Source organism: Vitis riparia, chromosome 11, assembly GCF_004353265.1.
Source record: "Vitis riparia cultivar Riparia Gloire de Montpellier isolate 1030 chromosome 11, EGFV_Vit.rip_1.0, whole genome shotgun sequence".
Classification (NCBI taxonomy): Eukaryota; Viridiplantae; Streptophyta; class Magnoliopsida; order Vitales; family Vitaceae; genus Vitis; species Vitis riparia.
The window spans coordinates 15,305,155-15,324,109 of NC_048441.1; the positions used below are offsets into that span (position 1 = coordinate 15,305,155).

Sequence of the window (18,955 nt, forward strand, 5' to 3'; positions counted from 1 at the left end):
AAGAGAGAAAAACCAACCTAAAGCATTTCATGCTCATGTATGCCATTGGCAACAGAAGAAACATTCCTTGAGTAACTAGTTAGGTAGATGGTTATGACCATGAAATAATTACGATCTTTTTTATCTATTCGAAACCATAGGTTTAATTATACCCATTAAAATTTAATTTCTTCCTTTAGATGGCATTTAATATAACTTAAATTAATGTAAGGTAATAAGGTGATATGATTATTGTTACGATGACAACACAAAGCCTGAATTTGAACATCAACCACTAAATGAGTCTTAAGTGTAATCATAATTGGATCGATAGATAGAGGAGAAAAGATCACAAGGAACTTAGATGATAAAGTACTGTAGTGGAAGCGATGAGATCAGCCAGCATGTCCATTCAAACAAAGTATACATGAGATCAAAGAAAAACCAAGCCACTCTATTCATACAAGTTAAAAGAGTAAAAATAACCAAACCCCATGCATTTTGTGCTGTATACACATTGGAAACAAAAGAAAGATCCAAAGGGTGCAACCCTAGCTAGCTCATAACTATCTAGCACTTCTCCTCAGGGCATGACCCATTAGCCATAGTCTCCATCTGCATGCCATCATTAGGTTTTTGAGGCTTGTACCACACTGCACAAACCAGAAATACTGCGAAATTAATGAAGCTTAGTATGGCTAGAAGCCCATAGAAACAATCAAGTCTTCCGTAGTTGATGTTGTCTGCTAGCCATCCTTGGCTATCTCTGCTCCCTGTCACCCTCTTCACTACCGATACCAAGAAGCTACTAACAAAGAAACCTAGCGAGAGAGTTGAGAGGAAGAGGCCAGTGCTCATAGTTTTCATCCCCTTTGGTGATTGGGTAATGAAGAAATCGAGCTGACCAGTGTATATGAAGGCTTCTCCAGAACCCACCAAGAAGAACTGTGGAATCAGCAAGAAGACGCTAATGGGAAGAGTAGCAGTGTTGTCACCCACGGATTTTGCCACAGATAATCGTCTCCTCTCAGCTAGTGCTGCAGCTGTCATTCCCACTATTGAGAGAATGAGGCCTAAGGCAATTCTCTGTAGGCTGGAGAAACCTGTTGCAGAGTGATTAATAAGTTACTCATGCCTTTAAGTATAAACAAGGAAACATCACTCTAGTCTAGGGATCTTAGGTGAGGCCAAGATCCTGCTTGATCTCATCAACATTTGAGATATCAGATTGGAAAGAATGAGAAAAGAGAGAGAACACATATTCATTTAAGTTGATGCTTTGATCCCCTTGAGTCACACATAAAATTATTTTTCTTTCTAATTTACCTGGCTTTCCTCTCCATTTCTTCCACATTGGCATGATGAATCGGTCATAAACTGCCAGAGTAATCAATATGGCTGCAACAAAGAAGACAGTAAGAGAGCCGGCTGGAATTTGGAAATTGCCAATTGATCTCTCCATGGTGGATGCTTGCTCAACTGAAAATGTGATCATCTGGGCATATGTAGTCCAAAATATGATGGTTGTGGCCCATATTGGCAGCAGCCTGGCCATCATTTTCACTTCTTCTACCCTTGTCACTGAGCATAGCTTCCAAGGGTTTGGATCAGAACTGGCAGTTTTATCAAACTCTTCTGCTAGAATGGCAGCCTTGTCCAAGCAACTACAACAGAAAAAGCATGAGATCAATATTGTTACAAATAATGCCAGAAGATTACTTGAATATTTCTAGTTGAATAAAAATTACTCACCGGAACTGATCTGTGTGTTGGATTCTTGAACCCTCAGCAGAATCCTCATACAGTAAGCTGGCATTAAAAGGAAGATCCATCTTCCTCTTCCTCATGGCAGCTACAATAACTTGGGAAATGTGCACAATGGGACTTCCCACACTTTTCTTGTATCTGTATCTTTTAGTCCCGGAAAAGTACACCAAGATGGCTATAAGCATTGAGACACAACAAATTCCATAACCCAAGCTTCGACTCACTTCATCTTGTATGTAGACGAGGACGGTAACTGCCATCAAAGTTCCTGTGCTAATGAAGAAAAAGAACCTGCTGAAGAAATAGATCATCTGGGACTGCTCTTTTTCATCCTTGTCATCGAATTGATCTGTTCCAAATCCTGAGACACTCGATTTTAGGCCACCCGTCCCCAGTGCAATCAGATACAAGGCCAAGTATAGAATTCCCATTTGGAAGCCATTGGCTTGTTTGCATGTTTGGGTAGGAGTATTTTTGCATGGAGGTGGTTGAAGCTGCGGCAGTCTGGTGATTATTGCTAACATGCCAGTACCCTGAATCATGGTTATCACCAAACTGAAGATTAAAAACAATGAATAAAAGTAAAACAAAGGGTAGCTCATTCCTTATTACCAATTTTATTTTTCCATCCAAACGTGGTGGTGCTGGTGGCATATGGGAAAGAAGGATCATTTTTATAGATAGAATTTGTTGGACTATTTTCACTCACCATTGCTTGTACTGTGGCAAAGATAGCAATTGTTCTGAACCTTCCAAGGAAAGAATCAGCAAGAAAGCCTCCAAGCAGACACAGGAGAAAGGACGTGCCCATAAAATCTGTCACAGTATTAGCTGAAGTAGCACTAGGCAGATGCATTGTGGAAACCAAATATGTCACAAGGTTTACTGCTATTCCCATGGTCGAGAGCCTCTCGCATATTTCAATCCCTGTCAAAATTTTGAGAGATCTGTAAATTCAGGTGCCACAAAAAATACTCACTTCATTAAAGACTAAAAAGACTTAAATATTTTTTTTCTCAACTAAACAATTGCTAAATTTCCTGATCTTCTTCATTTTTTCTATTCCCTCTTACTTCTAATATAATTTATATTGTGGGGACAAGGATCAAAAATTAAAAATATCAGAAATTAAGGAATTCATAAGGTACATATTAGAATTTAATTTTTGAATAACAAAAGACAGTAAGATGATAAAAAGGGCTGGTTCTTTTGTAAAGTTGGGTGCATAATTGTATAAAGCAAGGTGGGGAAAAGGAGGATGGGAATAAGAGTATATCTGCATACTTCACATGAGTGAACCAGATAGAATATCTGCCTTATCCCCACAAACTTTCAAAGAGGGCATGAAATATTATCATATATATGCAAAGTGTAAAGATTTGTGTTCTAAGGGTCCCACTCAGATTGTCTTCCCTCACAGATCAAATACCCCTCCTGCCCGATCAAATAAAATAGAACAAAGCAAAGTTTGCAGATAAAATTAAGAACTTGAGTTGACTTTTAGGGAAACATTGACACCCGATGAGGAGGTTTCGTATCTGAAGTGCAGAATCTTCTGATGAGCTTTTGTTTTCTACTTATGTCTCCCTAGCTAGTTGGTCATTTAGCATGAACCACCTGCTTACTATTCTTTTCAAAATTCATTACCAACAGATCACATGCTGAGTGAATGAAAAGTTTCACATTAGAAAAACTCTCTCCCTCCCTCCTTCCTTTCTTGCCTCTGCATATTTTTCCCATTTAACTAGTTAATATAAATATAAAAAATAAAAAATAATAAAATCAGAAAGTATGGATGTTATCATCAACTAAAGCAAATAGAATGTGATTTTAAAAACTGGACTGTAAACTCAAGTGTTGTGAAAATGTTAGAATTGGAATTAAAGTCCCCAGATCTATTGAAATTGAACATCGTGAAGCAAGCTTCAAGATCATATGGAAAATGATTAGTTCTTTGATTTTGAAAAAGGCCTTGAATGAACAGAGTAGTCCAAACAAGAAAACAGACAAGCAAAGAAGAAGAAAAGGAAGAGATAATGCACTTTTGGTTTTCCAACCAGGAAAGAAAAGGAAAGAGAAAAAAGACATAGGCGATGGAGCATAGTCTTGAGTTCTAAGCTGAAGCCAAACCACAAGGATCAATGATGGTGGAAACATAATATATGAAGAAGCTAGCTTACAGATATATATAACAAGAGATTAACAAACCTAGAATAAGAGCAGCAGGCACCCAACCACCGGTTTTTGACCTATCAGCAGGGAGCCCTTTGTAATCTACAGCATCAGCAACTGTCCAACTCATCTTCCCTTCCTGAGAGATTAAGACAAAATTAAAAAAAAAAAATTTAAACTATGAACAAGATGACAAGCACCAACTGTCATTGATCCAAAAGAGTATCTTAAGAAACGAAGTAATAAAAGTAACTCAATAATAACCATTTTGCCAACTCTTAGTGTAGGAAAACTTGAAAGCTGAAAAAGATTGAAAGCTAGGAAAGTGAGGATCTTCCTCTCTTCTATGCTCCAATTGACGACTTAGCTATCTTGGGAGCTTCTCCTTTTATAGGCAAAGTTATGTAGACCATGCTCAACTAAAAGTGCCCCACCACTACCAGCTTGAGACAGGCCACCGCTGGGAAGAGATTAGGTTCATCCCATTTTCAATGTGGAAGGTTCTAGGGACTGATTTAAATTTTGTTGTTTTAGCAGATATTTTTTAGAAAAATAAGAAAAACTAAAGGTGGTGTTGATTTGTTAGAGAGGAAGGTATAAGAGCAAAATAAATGGAATCTGGAACGTGCAATGCCCGTGGCATTTTTGCTACCACTTCTCCTTTTTGATAGGATAATAGCCTCTTGGTTACAGAGGATATATGTGAACCACAGTACCCCAACCCTTCCAAGTTTCATCAAGTGCTTTTGCTACCCCACAAGAGCGCGCAAATGCTTCCCACCTTTTGTTTTCCCTTGCTAACTCCTTTGTCTCTGTATGGGCAAAAAGAGAGGGAGAAATTTTATTTTATTGATCACATGAGCAGCCCTTTTTTGACATGAAAACAATGTTATTACAGTGCCCATTCAATTATTTGGTTTTTACAAGGAGTTATACTCAACTATCATTTTTAGAATCGTTTGAAATAGCTGCATTGATAGATCAAACAAGTAGCTTAGCTGCAAAGGCATGCCAACTTCGTCAGTCAAGGAAGTGGCTAAGTTGCAATGGTATAGTGTCTATATGTAAGTTGAACATGGAAATTTTCAACAGTATTAACTGAACGTTGGTTCTTTTCATCACTAGAGGAGTCAATTGGGATTGCGACCGTACAGGTGTTCGCTGGATACTCCACTCAGGAAGAGACATTATGAGCTTTGAACCCAAAATCTTAGGCCTAAAGTGTAGGGGCCATATAATCAAAGAGGTGAATGGTGGGTTCATCGATCAGCTGACTTTATTGGCGGGCAGGAGTAGTTCACCCATGTGGTGGTGGTGTGCTACCTTACCAAGAAATTTAGCAGAATTCACGCAGTAAGAGATATAAAGTGAAACGAAAGAAGACAAAGGGTGTATTAGGTTTTGGGTAGAGAAAAATTGAAAGAGTTTAAAATGTATATTCTTAAATTTCATTAGTAAATTTAATCTCCCTCTCGCCATGGACGTAGGCAATTATGTTCAACCATGCAAATATTTTCTCTTCTATTTCATTTTATTTTTCTAACTGCATATGGGTGTTATGATTTTCTCATCAGGTGGGTATAAGAGCTTTTGTGGGATTAAAAAGGTTTAGTGCAACTATTTTCCGAAATATAAAAGATGATGAAGTTTCTTTTGAAGAAATTCAAGGGGCGTTTTTCTGAACCCTATTCTTGGAAGCCTTGAATCAGGGAAAAAGTAGAGGAAGATACAAATTCTAACATGTGGATAACAATAAGCGGCTTTATAAGGAGTACCATCGATTGTCACCATCGATCTCGTAGTCACTGAATTACTAGACTAAGAAAGACATTTGTTTGAAAGCATCCGAAAGTGAAATAATATTCCATTTTGCTTTTCATTGAGTTTGGATTGAATTCTCCCTATTTTGTTCCTATATCATACTTTCAGAAATGAGATTTGCTTCTTTTCTATTGACAATTAAGTGATTGAAAAAAGGAAAATGTTTTCTTTTCCAACTTCCATGTGATCCTCGTTTGTGGAGCACACATTTGAAAGTAATACTACTATATGATGATGATTATTTTCTTTCTCAAAATGAAGATGAAAAACATTCACAAAGATTATTGAAATTGAGGTTAATTTCAATTCATCTAGTCCCCAGCCTCTCCAAACTACCAACTGTACACAAAGTTATATCAGCCAGCACACCTGGCTTATTACACATCCCTAGCTCCCTGGGCTGTGCATGATACCTGTATTGATCTAATAATTGAGCCAGGGTCCCTACCAGACTCCCACCATCTCAAAGCAAATTTGAAAAGGAGAAAAAGAACTCATCATGTTAATGTAGAATTAATCCTTGACTAGCTTCCTCATTTTTGGTGACAATCATGGCAGGGGAGAAGGGTCACTTGCAAAGTCAGCTAGAGGAGTGGGATGAATAAAATCAAGCTCAATAATATGAGAGGATACATATAATGGGGTTTGACTTAATTCATTGGAGGAGGCTCATGAAAGAAATGGAGTCCTATTGCAGATGGATCAGAGTCATGTTTATCAATATGCCCACATGTGCTGTATGTCCATGTGATCTGCACGTGCACTCAATTTTTAATAGTATGTATGGAGGAGTAGATATGCAGTGCATCTGCAGATGAACCAACAGACAGAAATGTGAGCTATCACCACCCCCACCAGCCACTAGGGCAACATACAACATGAGGAAGTGGTCCACTGCACAGAAGAGAATGCCAAACCCCATATTCAGACAACCTTCCATGGGCCCCTAAAACGTCCTCTTTTTTTCCACAATTCCACTAAATATGCAACCAAGCATTTGTTTAATCCCTTTTGACTCTTATCACATAAAGAGAATAAATCACAACAACATCTACCTGGGTAGGGATTATTGTCCACTCTGGTGTTGCATGTTTCCCACCCTCTCCTTCTATCCTTAGCGGCCAGATGTTGGAGAGAGAGAGCTCCAAGTGTACATGGTGGGTGTGTTAATTTCTTTATTATTTCCATACAGTGCCTCATTCCAATTATTGAGGGCAAGCCACCCCAGATCCTTTTCCACCATTTCAGAAAATCTTTTATTTCAAGATTTATGGCTCCCTTCTTTTTATCTTGGTCATCCAATTCATTTTCAAAATTGTGCCTATGTTCCACTGTTCCACCAACCCCAAATTTTTCGCTTTTGTAGAGACTAATATTTTAAGTTTTTCAAAATTAACCAAGGTTTCTTTATCCCATTTTATTTTGTCTTGCAAAAAATATTGACTATGACAGACATTAATCTCCATATCATCATCGTCTTGAATCTTGATGAGGTTCGACTCATCGCTATGATTTTTTGGACGGTCAATAGAATGTGATTTGAGGCATATATGTGTATATCTCCCATTGCATGGAGGTAAAAGGATAATATACATAGAATCCTTGAGGAGACCAAGGAATATGCTTGATATAGAGGAACTCAAGTTTTAGTGTCCCACTTCTTTTCATTCTCCATGTGTAAAGTGATGCATAATAAACAAACAAAAAGAATGAAAAACTTGCTTTAATGGTGATTCGATTCTTGATCCATTTTGCATTATACATTTAGATGTCCATATCTTAAGGGGCATATCGTTTCTAATGTGCTTCTCCAAAGTTTGTGGCAAACAAGCAAACAAATCCTGGCTTATATTTAATTATATCATTTTAAGCTCCTCAATTCATCTCGTAGACAATTATACACAGTCCAACAAGGGAACACCGCGCATTCATTATTATTCTAACTTTGCTAGCCACCGAGGACTAAAATGAAGGAATGATAATTAAATATTCAGACCGAAAACGATCGAGAATCTTTGAAATATCCTAGTGCCAACTATCAAGCAGTTTTGAGGGCTACAATTCCTGATGAGTCTATAATTAAGGGCTTCTCTTTCTTGGATAAAATTTTATTCCATTGGCATCAGTAATTACTTGATCATAACACTGCTATTGTTTCCTGCCCTTAGACTTGAACTAATTCTAATGTTTAAAAGAAGTATTGTTGATGGGAGATTATATATGGAGGAAGAGAAACATACATTTTATTAGAATATGTAGTGGGAAATATTTGATTTTCTGCACAAAGATGTGTGCCTAGAATTAGTTCCAATTGATCTTATTGTGGCTGGATTTTGTCCTAACTCCGCAGACTCTTGCCAAATTTCGATGGACGGTATAGAAGGAGTCAACAGAATGAGTGGCTACCACCATTTAATTATTTCGACTTTCCAGATAAAGACTCCTAAACAGGACCATTAAATGGTCCCAAACACAAGAATTTCTCCCAGCCCCAACTACTTATTCAGTAGAAGAATATATAGATCTTGTGAATGCACATTTTCAACATGAAATCAAATTGGTTTTCTGTAGTGCAACTTTCAGTTTTGCTCTTATTATACTCCACATATTGTTTGGAATTGAATTTGAGGTGGCTCTAGGAGAAAAAGATAAAGGTGAAAAGAGTAGAAGCATCTGCACCACCCGTTTGCTCAATCCTTGCCATCAATCACATCATCCTCCCACATTTCCAAATTCTTATGGTGTTTGGATTCCAGGAAACTTCACACTGATATGTGAATGGGGTTGGCAAGGACATGCCAAAAACCGAAGGGAATGGACACGGCAATATACAATTCAATGTCAAATACGACCGAAGTTAAATGCTATAAAAACAACTGAAAGGAAAATATAACATCCTCACTCAGCTCTACAACTTTGACATCTTGGTTTTGTATGGATTCATCTGCTGACTGTCTCATTATATGCTGTCTTAGATAAAGATGAGTAGTGGAAAATTTGATTACAAAAAAAATACAAGAAAGTGTTATTAGTAATGACAATCTTAAGTGGGCCATAATGATAATTGAGAAAAGCATTAGAAGGTATTATTGCTTTCTTTTCTTAATACGACATACTTTATGTGGCAAACTGATGGAACACTAAAGGTATATATAACATTCTATACGTCGAGGAGATGCCGTTTTTAACATTCTATATGCTTGCTTTCAATGGTGGATTGGTAGGTACTGAAAATTACATTTTTGCTGCTCTCGCAAAATTTCATTGCCTCGTGCTATCCGGACATTCAATCAACAGCTAGCGTTAGGTCTAGGGAGAGTTCACTGCTATGTTCATTGAGGTATCACTCTGAATAATGCTACTTTTTCCGAATGTCTCTCCAGTTGAAGGGGAAAAAATTTTCTTTTGTAAAGATCAGCGAGAAATAAAAAGGGATAGGTCCCCTCTCTGTTCATTCCTTGGGCATCTGTAGTTTATTTTGTAACAGTTGTTATGTGTGATTAATGATTGATTTTCGGCCTTTCAAGTCATACTGCTCATAATAACATGTCGTACGATATTTTTGGATATACACTTTTGACTTTTATGGTATCTTTTTAAGTGGTTCTTGTGATCTAACTTATCCTTTGCTAGTTTTAAGTTTTTTTATCAACGTAGATTAAAGTTTGACTTGTCTTTCTACAGTCTTAACTTATCACATTTTATCTTTGGGTTATTTTTTTAGGTAGTACTTGTCACAATATACCATTATTGGTTTACTTTTTTCAAGTAGTATTGATGGCCAGCTGGATGTAAAGGATATGCTTGCTTTCAATGGTGGATTAGAATTCGTCCATTTCTGCTTTTATGCATATAACATTCTATATGTCGAGGAGATGCCCTTTTTAACGTGGTTCCACAAAAGTTTGAGGCAAACAAGCACACAAATCATGTTTTAAATTATTAATTTATACGTAAAAAGTATGATTAATGGAGCTTATAATAAATGGTAAAACTCTATGATTGATGTCGTAGACAAAAGATTCAGTCCTGAGTCCACCAAAGAGAATGATCCAGAGTCCAACAAGGCGACGCTGCCCTCATGACAATAATTCTAGCTTTCCTGCCTACTCATGATGGACTAAGAGATACCCATACCAATAAGAAAAGTGAGTTAAGATACCAATTTTCTAAGGGGCCTTCTGTATTCGATATTTTAAACCCAAATGCTACTTCAGTTGTCAACCAAGAATATATGTTCCTAATACGCTGTCTCAGTATGAACCCACAGCGGGTTTGTGGATGCATCTTTGTATATTGCTCTTTACTATGTTAAACAAATCTTGTAGCCTCTGGTTCTAAGTTTTTGAACCTTAAACAATATGGTCACAGTAGGAGTCGACCATGAGAACAAGTAGCTGTATTGTGCGACGACTGATTCTGAAGTGGATGCCAAATTCCCCTGGTTCTTTGAGTTTGAAGGAGAGGATTGTTAGGTTTACAGAAAGAATAGGAAAATAAGAGCCTCTTTATTCCTTTGTGATTCATTGTATTATATACAGGTTACAAGAGGTATGTGTGAGCTGTAAATTACCATCGAGATTGGTAGTAGAAGATTGATAGAGAATATGGATATTACAGCAAGATTGGTAGGAGATTGATAGAGAATATGGGTAGTGTTTGCTACCAAAAATATATAGGTCAACGGGTTTTCCTTTCAAGGATATCATCTTTGTTGATGGTCCAGATTCTCAAAACCATGGTAGCAACTTAATATTAACATTTGAACGTGAGGACTTTCCAAGTCTTTTGGGAACTCAAAATAATCAGTCTCTCAAAAAAAAAAAAAAAAATTGGTGGGGGGGAAGGGTAGTTGTTTCTCTCAAATTGATCAGTCTCCTCATTGAATTCTTAGCTCAACAGTCTCTTCAAAATGACATTTGACTGTTTTCTAAACACACTTTTAATATAAAAAAACCGTTTCCTAAAATTTAAAAAACGCTTTTAAAAAATTAAAAATTATTTACAAGTACCTGAATGATAATTATTCTAAAAATATTTTTTTTATTATTGAATATAAATATTGTTTAACATACTCTTATCTTTTTGCTGGGAGAACTTTTTTGAAATGTCATAATTAAATAACATTTAAAATAGACTTTTTTTTTTAATGGGTAACATTTTAAATGGACATACCATGTATTTTTTTTTTTTTTTTACCTATTAATTAAAGCCAAGGTTTCTAGTTAGATGGGTAACAAAGTTTTAAAAAATAATTTAAAGAATTTAAAGGATCTCTAGAAATAATTTTTATAAATATTCATCTCAAAAAGAAATTATTTAAAATATTTTAAGTTGAAGGATTTTCGTAAAAATACTTTTAAGAGAATTATTTATTAAATATTTTTTTATGAAATATTACAGGTAAATTTTTCATTTTTTAAAAAAATATTTTAAAATTTTTATTATACACTTAATTTGTAAAAACACTGTGAAATCAAAATCTTCGTGATTTTAAAATAACATAGATAGGTGTTAATAAGACTGTGTATTAGAAGACAAACCGCAAGACACCTTCACGTTTGTGAAGGTATAAGGGTTCTATCTCGCCGTAACTCTTCTTGTTTTGCAAATTGAAACGGTGTCGTCTGATGATCACTCGCCACCCGCCTTTCAAAATTCTTCACAGAGTAGTCCAACAACGGTCAGTACAATTTAAAAACTTCCACTCATCTAAGTATGTACACCAACCGCTCGACCAAAGTCCTCACACAACCATTGCCTCCCTCAACCGTTCCATGCTCACAGCTCTACGCGGAAATCTTAGCCTTGAAGCTCTTGACCTCTTCAAGAAACAGCTTCAATGGGGTTTCTTGGGCAACATCGACCAGGTTACAGTTGCAATTGTGCTTAAGGCTTGCTGTGGCAACTCAAAACTCGGGTGTCAGATTCATGCGTTCGCAATTTCCTCTGGGTTCATTTCTCATGTCACGGTTCCAAATTCTCTGATGAACATGTATTGTAAAGCTGGACTATTTGATCGAGCGTTGGTTGTGTTTGAGAATCTGAATAATCCCGATATTGTTTCTTGGAACACCGTCCTTTCAGGGATTCAGAGGAGCGATGATGCGTTGAATTTTGCTCTTCGGATGAATTTCACTGGAGTTGCGTTCGATGCGGTGACATGTACCACTGTTCTTGCCTTTTGTTCTGACCATGAAGGATTTATTTTTGGATTTCAGTTGCATTCACGTATACTAAAATGTGGGTTAGATTGCGAAGTCTTTGTTGGGAATGCCCTTATTACAATGTATTCGAGATGCTGTCGTCTAGTGGAAGCCAGGAGAGTGTTTGATGAAATGCGCAATAAAGATTTGGTTTCATGGAATGCAATGCTCTCAGGGTATGCCCAAGAGGGAAATTCTGGATTAGAGGCGATTTTGGTTTTTCTTGAAATGCTAAGAGAAGGAATGAAGCTTGATCATGTCTCATTTACAGGTGCAATTTCAGCTTGTGGCCATGGAAAAGAGTTCGAGCTTGGGAGACAAATACATAGTTTGGCTGTGAAAATTGGATATGACACCCATGTTAAGGTTTGTAATGTTTTGATTTCAACGTATTCGAAGTGTGAAGACATTGAAGATGCAAAGTTGGTGTTTGAGAGCATTATTGATCGTAATGTAGTCTCCTGGACAACCATGATTTCAATAAGTGAAGAAGATGCCACGTCTCTCTTCAATGAGATGAGAAGGGATGGTGTTTATCCAAATGATGTTACATTTGTTGGATTAATTCATGCCATAACAATGAAGAATTTGGTGGAAGAAGGCCAGATGATTCATGGGGTTTGTGTGAAGACAAGCTTTTTGTCAGAACTGAATGTTTCCAACAGCCTAATCACCATGTATGCTAAATTTGAGTCCATGAGTGACTCAATGAAGGTTTTTGAGGAGCTTAACTACAGAGAAATCATATCATGGAATTCTTTGATCTCAGGATATACCCAAAATGGACTGTGGCAAGAGGCGCTACAAACATTCTTGTCAGTGCTAATGGAGTCCCGGCCAAACGAATTCACATTTGGCAGTGCATTGAGCTCCATTGCCTCTGCCGAATCCATCTCTATGAGACATGGGCAAAGGTGCCACTCTCATATACTAAAACTCGGCTTAAACACCAATCCAATTGTCTCGAGTGCACTCCTTGACATGTATGCAAAGCGTGGGAGCATTTGTGAATCTTTGGGAGTTTTCAGTGAAACCCCTCTGAAAAATGAAGTTGCTTGGACAGCAATAATCTCTGCCCATGCAAGGCATGGAGATTATGAAGCAGTAATGAATTTGTTCAAGGAGATGGAGAGGGAAGGAGTAAAACCTGACTCTATCACTTTCCTTGCTGTAATAACAGCATGTGGGCGAAAGGGGATGGTTGATACAGGCTACCAGCTTTTTAACTCAATGGTGAAAGACCATTTGATTGAACCGTCACCGGAGCATTATTCTTCTATGGTGGATATGCTAGGCCGAGCAGGACGACTAAAGGAGGCAGAGGAATTTGTGGGTCAGATCCCTGGAGGAGCAGGATTATCTGTATTGCAGAGCTTGCTTGGGGCTTGTAGGATACATGGGAATGTTGATATGGCTAAAAGGGTAGCTGATAATTTGATTGAGATGGAGCCAATGGGGTCAGGCTCGTATGTGTTGATGTCAAACTTGTATGCAGAGAAGGGGGAATGGGAAAAGGTAGCAAAAATAAGGAAAGGGATGAGAGAAAGGGGAGTGAGGAAGGAAATAGGATTTAGTTGGGTGGATGTGGGTGATGCTGATGGTTCCTTGTATTTGCATGGGTTCTCCTCAGATGACAAGTCCCACCCTCAGTCTGAGGAGATATATAGGATGGCGGAAACACTGGGATTAGAAATGAAATTTTTAGAGAAGGAGAGAAAGAGGAAGAGAGTCTTTGTAACAACATGAAGTAGAGGAAGAGGGTCTTTGTAACAACATAAGTTGACAACCGTCATTGAATACCTCAAATCTTGTTGAAAGTGAAATGATTGCCTCAAATCCTTTTAAAGCGAATGAAAAAAAAACGAAGGAGAAAAGTAAAATAAAAGAAAAATGTGAAAAGGTGAAGGAAAATAAAAAAATAAAAAATTAAATTTATTAAATTATTTTAAATGTTATTTCAAATTTATTTCATTTTAATTGTATTTAATTTTTTTTTCTTTTTATGATATAATTAAAAATAAAAATAAAAAATAAAAAAATATATATTTTTTCTTTCTTTGATATTTTCTGGAAACCAAAAATAATTGTGTTGATAGTTTCTTTAGAAGTTTCACATTCAAAGCAAAACAAAATGAGAAGAAAAGGTAGAAGCAACGCAAAATGAAAAAGCGTGGGCGGCAGGATTCGAACCTGCGCGGGCAGAGCCCACATGATTTCTAGTCATGCCCGATAACCACTCCGGCACGCCCACAAGATGCTTGAAGTTGTGATTATTTTCTATATAATATTTTCATACCATATCCAAAAAGATTTACAACTTTATTCATGGATTCTATATCTCTGCTTCCAATTTAGCCCTACATTGATTACAAATGTAAATCGTGCATTTTGTTTATGTTTTTTTGCATTTGGCACCAGTATAATTAAGTTGAAAAGAATCATACATATTAATTTCCCATGTTAAATTTATTGAAATAAGAAATTTTAATGTATTTGTTTTTAAAATTTTTGCTATTAAGTTTCACCCGTTAAGGTTTACGGGCAGAAAAGGCTTCCCCTTTTTTTTGTTAAAAGCAGTAGACACGTAACATCTACACAAACTCCCTCATCTTCTCCTCCGGCTACCACCCATCAAGCAGGTGCTCAAGCCCCAACATTCAAGCAAATTTTATTGTAAAGATAATCAGTTCATTGCAATTGTAAGTATGGATGGCATGAGACCTAATTTTACAGATGTCAAAAAATACCCACATGAGTTTGGAATAGATTAGATATTTAGACCAAACTTGGGTCAAATGACCTAATTATGTACAATTAAATAAAAAAGTATTTAATGAGGTGGGTATGAAAATTATCCCCACCCCATTTAAAATTTTCTTTGGGAGGGGGTGGGATTCGATATGTGATCAGGATGATCACCCATTCCAACCCCATCCATAGCCGTAAAATATCTACATTAATCCACTACAATACATTAAGAGGGAAAAAGAAAGATAATAATACTTAGTGAAAGCTACAAATACGTTTGAATATAGACATGACCACATGACATGTTCTACGGTACAAACATCCCAACCAAATTCATTCTGCTATATGATGGGTCACTCATCCCAACCAAACTAGAAAAACCACAAGCTTGTTACAAACTACCCAAATCATACCCATTTAAAAAAATAAAAATAAAAAAAGACCTGCCCAAATCATCTGCTCAAGTGGCTAATCAAATTCATTTTGCGGAAGTTAGAATGATTTCTAATACCAGATTACCGAGCCCAAGACAGTGGCACATTGTATTTCAGGAAGAGCAAATACATTACCATCTTAAAGCACCAAACAACACAGCCAACAGACTTAGCATAAACACACTACTAAGATCAGTTTAAAGCATCATTCATCCTTACTTTGGCAAATATATATCCAAATATTCTCTCATATTAAATTAGGAAAACCATGGAGGATAAAATTTTTGATAAATGTCACAATGGAAGAGCTCAATTCCCTAGTGGCACAACAACTACATTAGGTCAAAGCCTCTAAAGGAGCTGCTACAACTACTATGATCCAAGAGGCCCATCACACCGAAACGAGATTCCATATTTCTCAGATCAAGAGCTTCTCAATGGCATCCTGCATTTCATGAAAACAAAAAAAAAAATTCAGCTGCCAGATCAAAATCACTGTAAGTAAAATTTGACAACAAAATTTGAAAAACAGAAGATATCGATGGCAAGGTACCTTGAGTTGTTGTATTTGAGATTTCAGTTGGCTTCCCTCATTGCTAGTCACCGAACAGGCAATGACAGGCCTTGTGACTCCACATGCTCGGCCAAGTGCTTGCTTTGAAGGGACAAATACATAAGGCACATTCTGCCAAATTCAAGAACCGGAACTTTGTTATGAATGCATTATAATTATTCTGAACTAGCAAGGAAAGAAAATTCTGAAAAATATCTTTAAAAATGTTTCAAGGCAATCCAAAAACTAACTATATCCTAAAAATATGACTTCTCTTACTGAAAATCCATATGCAGTTCTAAGAATTTTTGTTTTCAGAAAACTTGTAAAACAAAAGAAAAAAATCAGACTCCATGTATTGCGTATGAAAGAGGAAGAAATTGGAATAGGTGCCCCACTCATACTTCATAGCTCAAATGCAGTTTTAGGCCGACAAAATGATCATTAATAGATGAAACCAGCCAGTTGAGAAAACATCTAAGACTCCCAACTGAGCTAAACCATTCCATAAAAAATTGTATATGGACTGGAAAGATCACATGTTCACAACTGCCCATGAAAAAGAGGGGAAAAAAAAGGAGAGTTCAGTCAGTCCTGTCGCTGGAGCTTAATGTCAACCCAAAGGAGAAACTTCTTGTTGATAATAGAAACTGTATATACAAGCCCAAGGAGAAAATAACTCGGGATAATATGTTTCATGAATTATTTGATGTGCTTCCAGCATTAACCTTTTCCACAGCATAATCCCATCAGATTTCATATGTAATCATTATTGAGAATAGGGTTAATGACCCATAAACTAACAAAATGGCCCCTAAACAATTCACTTATCAAGCAGTCATTTTTCTCCCTTCCAATTGATGATATAACTCCTGCAGACTTTGCCAAGTGTTCAGTTGACATAAATAATGAAATTATACTATGATATAATCATATATATTATGCAAATATGCTACCCAAAATCTACTTTCACTATTAATCACACAAGAAAAAAGAACCCACAAGGAGAAAGAAAGAAATCAAATGACATAACAAAATAACAAGGAAAAATCTCAATATTAAACAAAACCCACAAAAACATAGAAAGCACTGAAAGTCTAAACAGTCATCTGGGAAGATCTCTACCTAATGAAAAACACCCTAAATCATCTACCACCATCTCTTTCATCTTTCTAGAGAAGAAAGAAGCCCACCTACTGGCATTGGTCCTTCCACTACCAAATGAGCTATCTTAAAGTTAAATCATTCCATAATAACAACAACTAAGAGATGGATGAGTTTTCATCTCTCCAACATCCACCATGTTAAAGGCTAGAATATAATCATTAGAAAATTCTCTTTCAATCTTTAACCAAAAATACCAGCAGGATATTCCCCTTTGCCTCTAGGAATCTAGGTTAATATGCATTTTAAAAATTCCCTCAAAAAGGCTAAAAATTTGCCTCAAGCTCTAAATGCCTGAATGTTATCATCTGATTAAGATGATGGGCATAACCACTAACGAAGTCGCCAAGAACCTGACCAAGGAAGGTATGAATGGGAAATTCATATCCCATTGCCAACCCTAGCAATTAAAATACCCAAAACACATTATCAATTACAAACGCTTATGACTTATTCAAAGAGTACAACCAAAAATAAATCAAAAACCAAATAACAGTTCGTCACCAATACACGGTACCTTATCCTCAGCAAGCAAAGGAAGATGGAGTAGGATCTCAAGGGGCTCCGTGTCAGCAGCCATAACTACGAACTCAGAGATACCCCTATTGAGGGTTTTGGTTGCTGAAATTTCAAAGCACGTATAAATATTATGAAATAGAAAAAACAAATCGAGCTATATAAATAGAGTTCTTGCAGACAGGGACCTTCATTAGCGCCCTTTTTGAGCTGCTTGTAGTTGGCAGCTTGTTGAATGAGATCCATAATAGTTATGGTGAGTTGCGCATCCGCAAGTGGGTATGCTTTTGGATTTACTGCTTCACCTGCACCTGTCTGAAACCAACAACATCACAACAACAACGACGATAAACCACACAAAAAAATTCCATAGAGTAGAGGATGATCACAGAGAGAGAAAGAGAGAAAGTACCATTGCGGTTGTTTTCTTGGGGGAGAAGAGGGGCTAGGGTTTTTCGTGGAACGAAGGTCACACAAAATATATGAGTAAGGGTTTATGGCCGCATCAAGCCAAATTATATATGAACCCAACTAGGGCGGGTTGATATAAACCAACCTGATCCGAATCGGATATTTGGACTTGTTTTGACTACCCGATCCGAATGGGTTTGGACAACCATTTTAATACCACATTGGGTTTGGATTAGATTTTTTCAATTGGAGTTCAATTTAGATTGAGATTTGATCAAGATTGGAACAATCCGAGCTTAACCCAAATCGAATTTAAAGTTTTTATAATATTTATTTATGTTATATGATAATATATTTTTTTTAGATTTTTAAGAAAAAATATCAAATTCTATTATATTATATACTTATTCATTTTTTATTTATAAAAATGTATAAATTTATTTTTACCTTTTTATTGTTATCTTAAAATTTTATCATATTTACTATTTAATTTTTCATATAAATACATTAAAAAAAAAATTTTTGAATCCTTAATCGAACTTAAAGTAGAAGTATTTATAAATTTACGATCCAATATTTAGTTTTCTTATATTGTTTTCTATCTAGAACTTGTTGGTTGATTCTTTCTTTGATTCAACTTTGATGTCTCTTGAGCAACATATTATTATTCTCGTCTTCAATCTCCATATGTTCATGATATTTTCTCTAAAATGTTAGTCTTTTTTAATCAATCGATCGTCTTGTTTGGTTTTCATCTTCATACATTTTGTTATTCACTAATCTTTGAGCAATCTTATGTGTTATAACTTTATGAATTGCATCTTGTCTATTGTGAAGATAGTTATGGTATGACAACTATGACAATATTTTACATACAAATTTTTCTTTCATGAAAATTTATGCATGATTAAATTTGATTTTAATTGATTTGAAAAAGTAATATATAGGGTGCAATCTCTATTATGTCCTCTTATTCTTCTTTTCATAATGGTTAATTGAGGGTTTGAAGAAACTTGATCTCGGATACCTTGAACTTAATTTGGGTTGGACTTATATTTAATTTTGAGTTTTGTCCTAAGGATTTTGTCTTAACTTGGGTGTTGTCTGGTTTAAGCCTTGGTATGATTTGGGTCTTCACTTGAATAATATTGAATTAAGGCTTTCAACAACTTGATCTCAAAATA

At 36.2% G+C, this 18,955-nt stretch overlaps 3 protein-coding genes and 1 non-coding gene across 5 annotated transcripts; 1 reads left to right on the plus strand and 3 right to left on the minus strand.

The window, feature by feature from the left end:
- Nucleotides 1–339: 339 nt before the first annotated feature.
- Nucleotides 340–4,293, minus strand: LOC117924551 (protein NRT1/ PTR FAMILY 6.2-like). Of its 2 annotated transcripts, none has more exons than XM_034843198.1 (6): nucleotides 4,183–4,293; nucleotides 3,955–4,057; nucleotides 2,456–2,673; nucleotides 1,732–2,279; nucleotides 1,306–1,643; nucleotides 340–1,082 (listed from the first exon to the last, which is right to left on the minus strand). In XM_034843198.1, the coding sequence occupies exons 1-6, from the start codon at nucleotides 4,183–4,185 to the stop codon at nucleotides 550–552; spliced, it is 1,743 nt and encodes a 580-aa protein (XP_034699089.1). In that variant the 5' UTR covers nucleotides 4,186–4,293; the 3' UTR covers nucleotides 340–549. The 2 variants fall into 2 exon arrangements, with proteins under 2 accessions (XP_034699089.1, XP_034699091.1); XM_034843200.1 differs by lacking the exon at nucleotides 4,183–4,293 and adding an exon at nucleotides 3,245–3,469 and having other exon boundaries at nucleotides 3,955–4,043.
- A 7,030-nt stretch (nucleotides 4,294–11,323) lies between these two features.
- LOC117924955 (pentatricopeptide repeat-containing protein At4g32430, mitochondrial) lies at nucleotides 11,324–13,768 on the plus strand. Its single transcript, XM_034843708.1, has one exon. It carries the CDS (start codon nucleotides 11,370–11,372, stop codon nucleotides 13,689–13,691), a length of 2,322 nt encoding a protein of 773 aa, XP_034699599.1. The 5' UTR covers nucleotides 11,324–11,369; the 3' UTR covers nucleotides 13,692–13,768.
- A 346-nt stretch (nucleotides 13,769–14,114) lies between these two features.
- TRNAS-AGA lies at nucleotides 14,115–14,196 on the minus strand. Its single transcript has one exon. It is a non-coding gene; the product is annotated as a tRNA-Ser (tRNA).
- A 1,042-nt stretch (nucleotides 14,197–15,238) lies between these two features.
- On the minus strand, nucleotides 15,239–17,863 carry LOC117924525 (NHP2-like protein 1). Its single transcript, XM_034843157.1, has 5 exons — nucleotides 17,773–17,863; nucleotides 17,549–17,675; nucleotides 17,362–17,465; nucleotides 15,681–15,812; nucleotides 15,239–15,572 (listed from the first exon to the last, which is right to left on the minus strand). The coding sequence occupies exons 1-5, from the start codon at nucleotides 17,773–17,775 to the stop codon at nucleotides 15,546–15,548; spliced, it is 393 nt and encodes a 130-aa protein (XP_034699048.1). The 5' UTR covers nucleotides 17,776–17,863; the 3' UTR covers nucleotides 15,239–15,545.
- Between the last annotated feature and the right edge of the window lie 1,092 nt (nucleotides 17,864–18,955).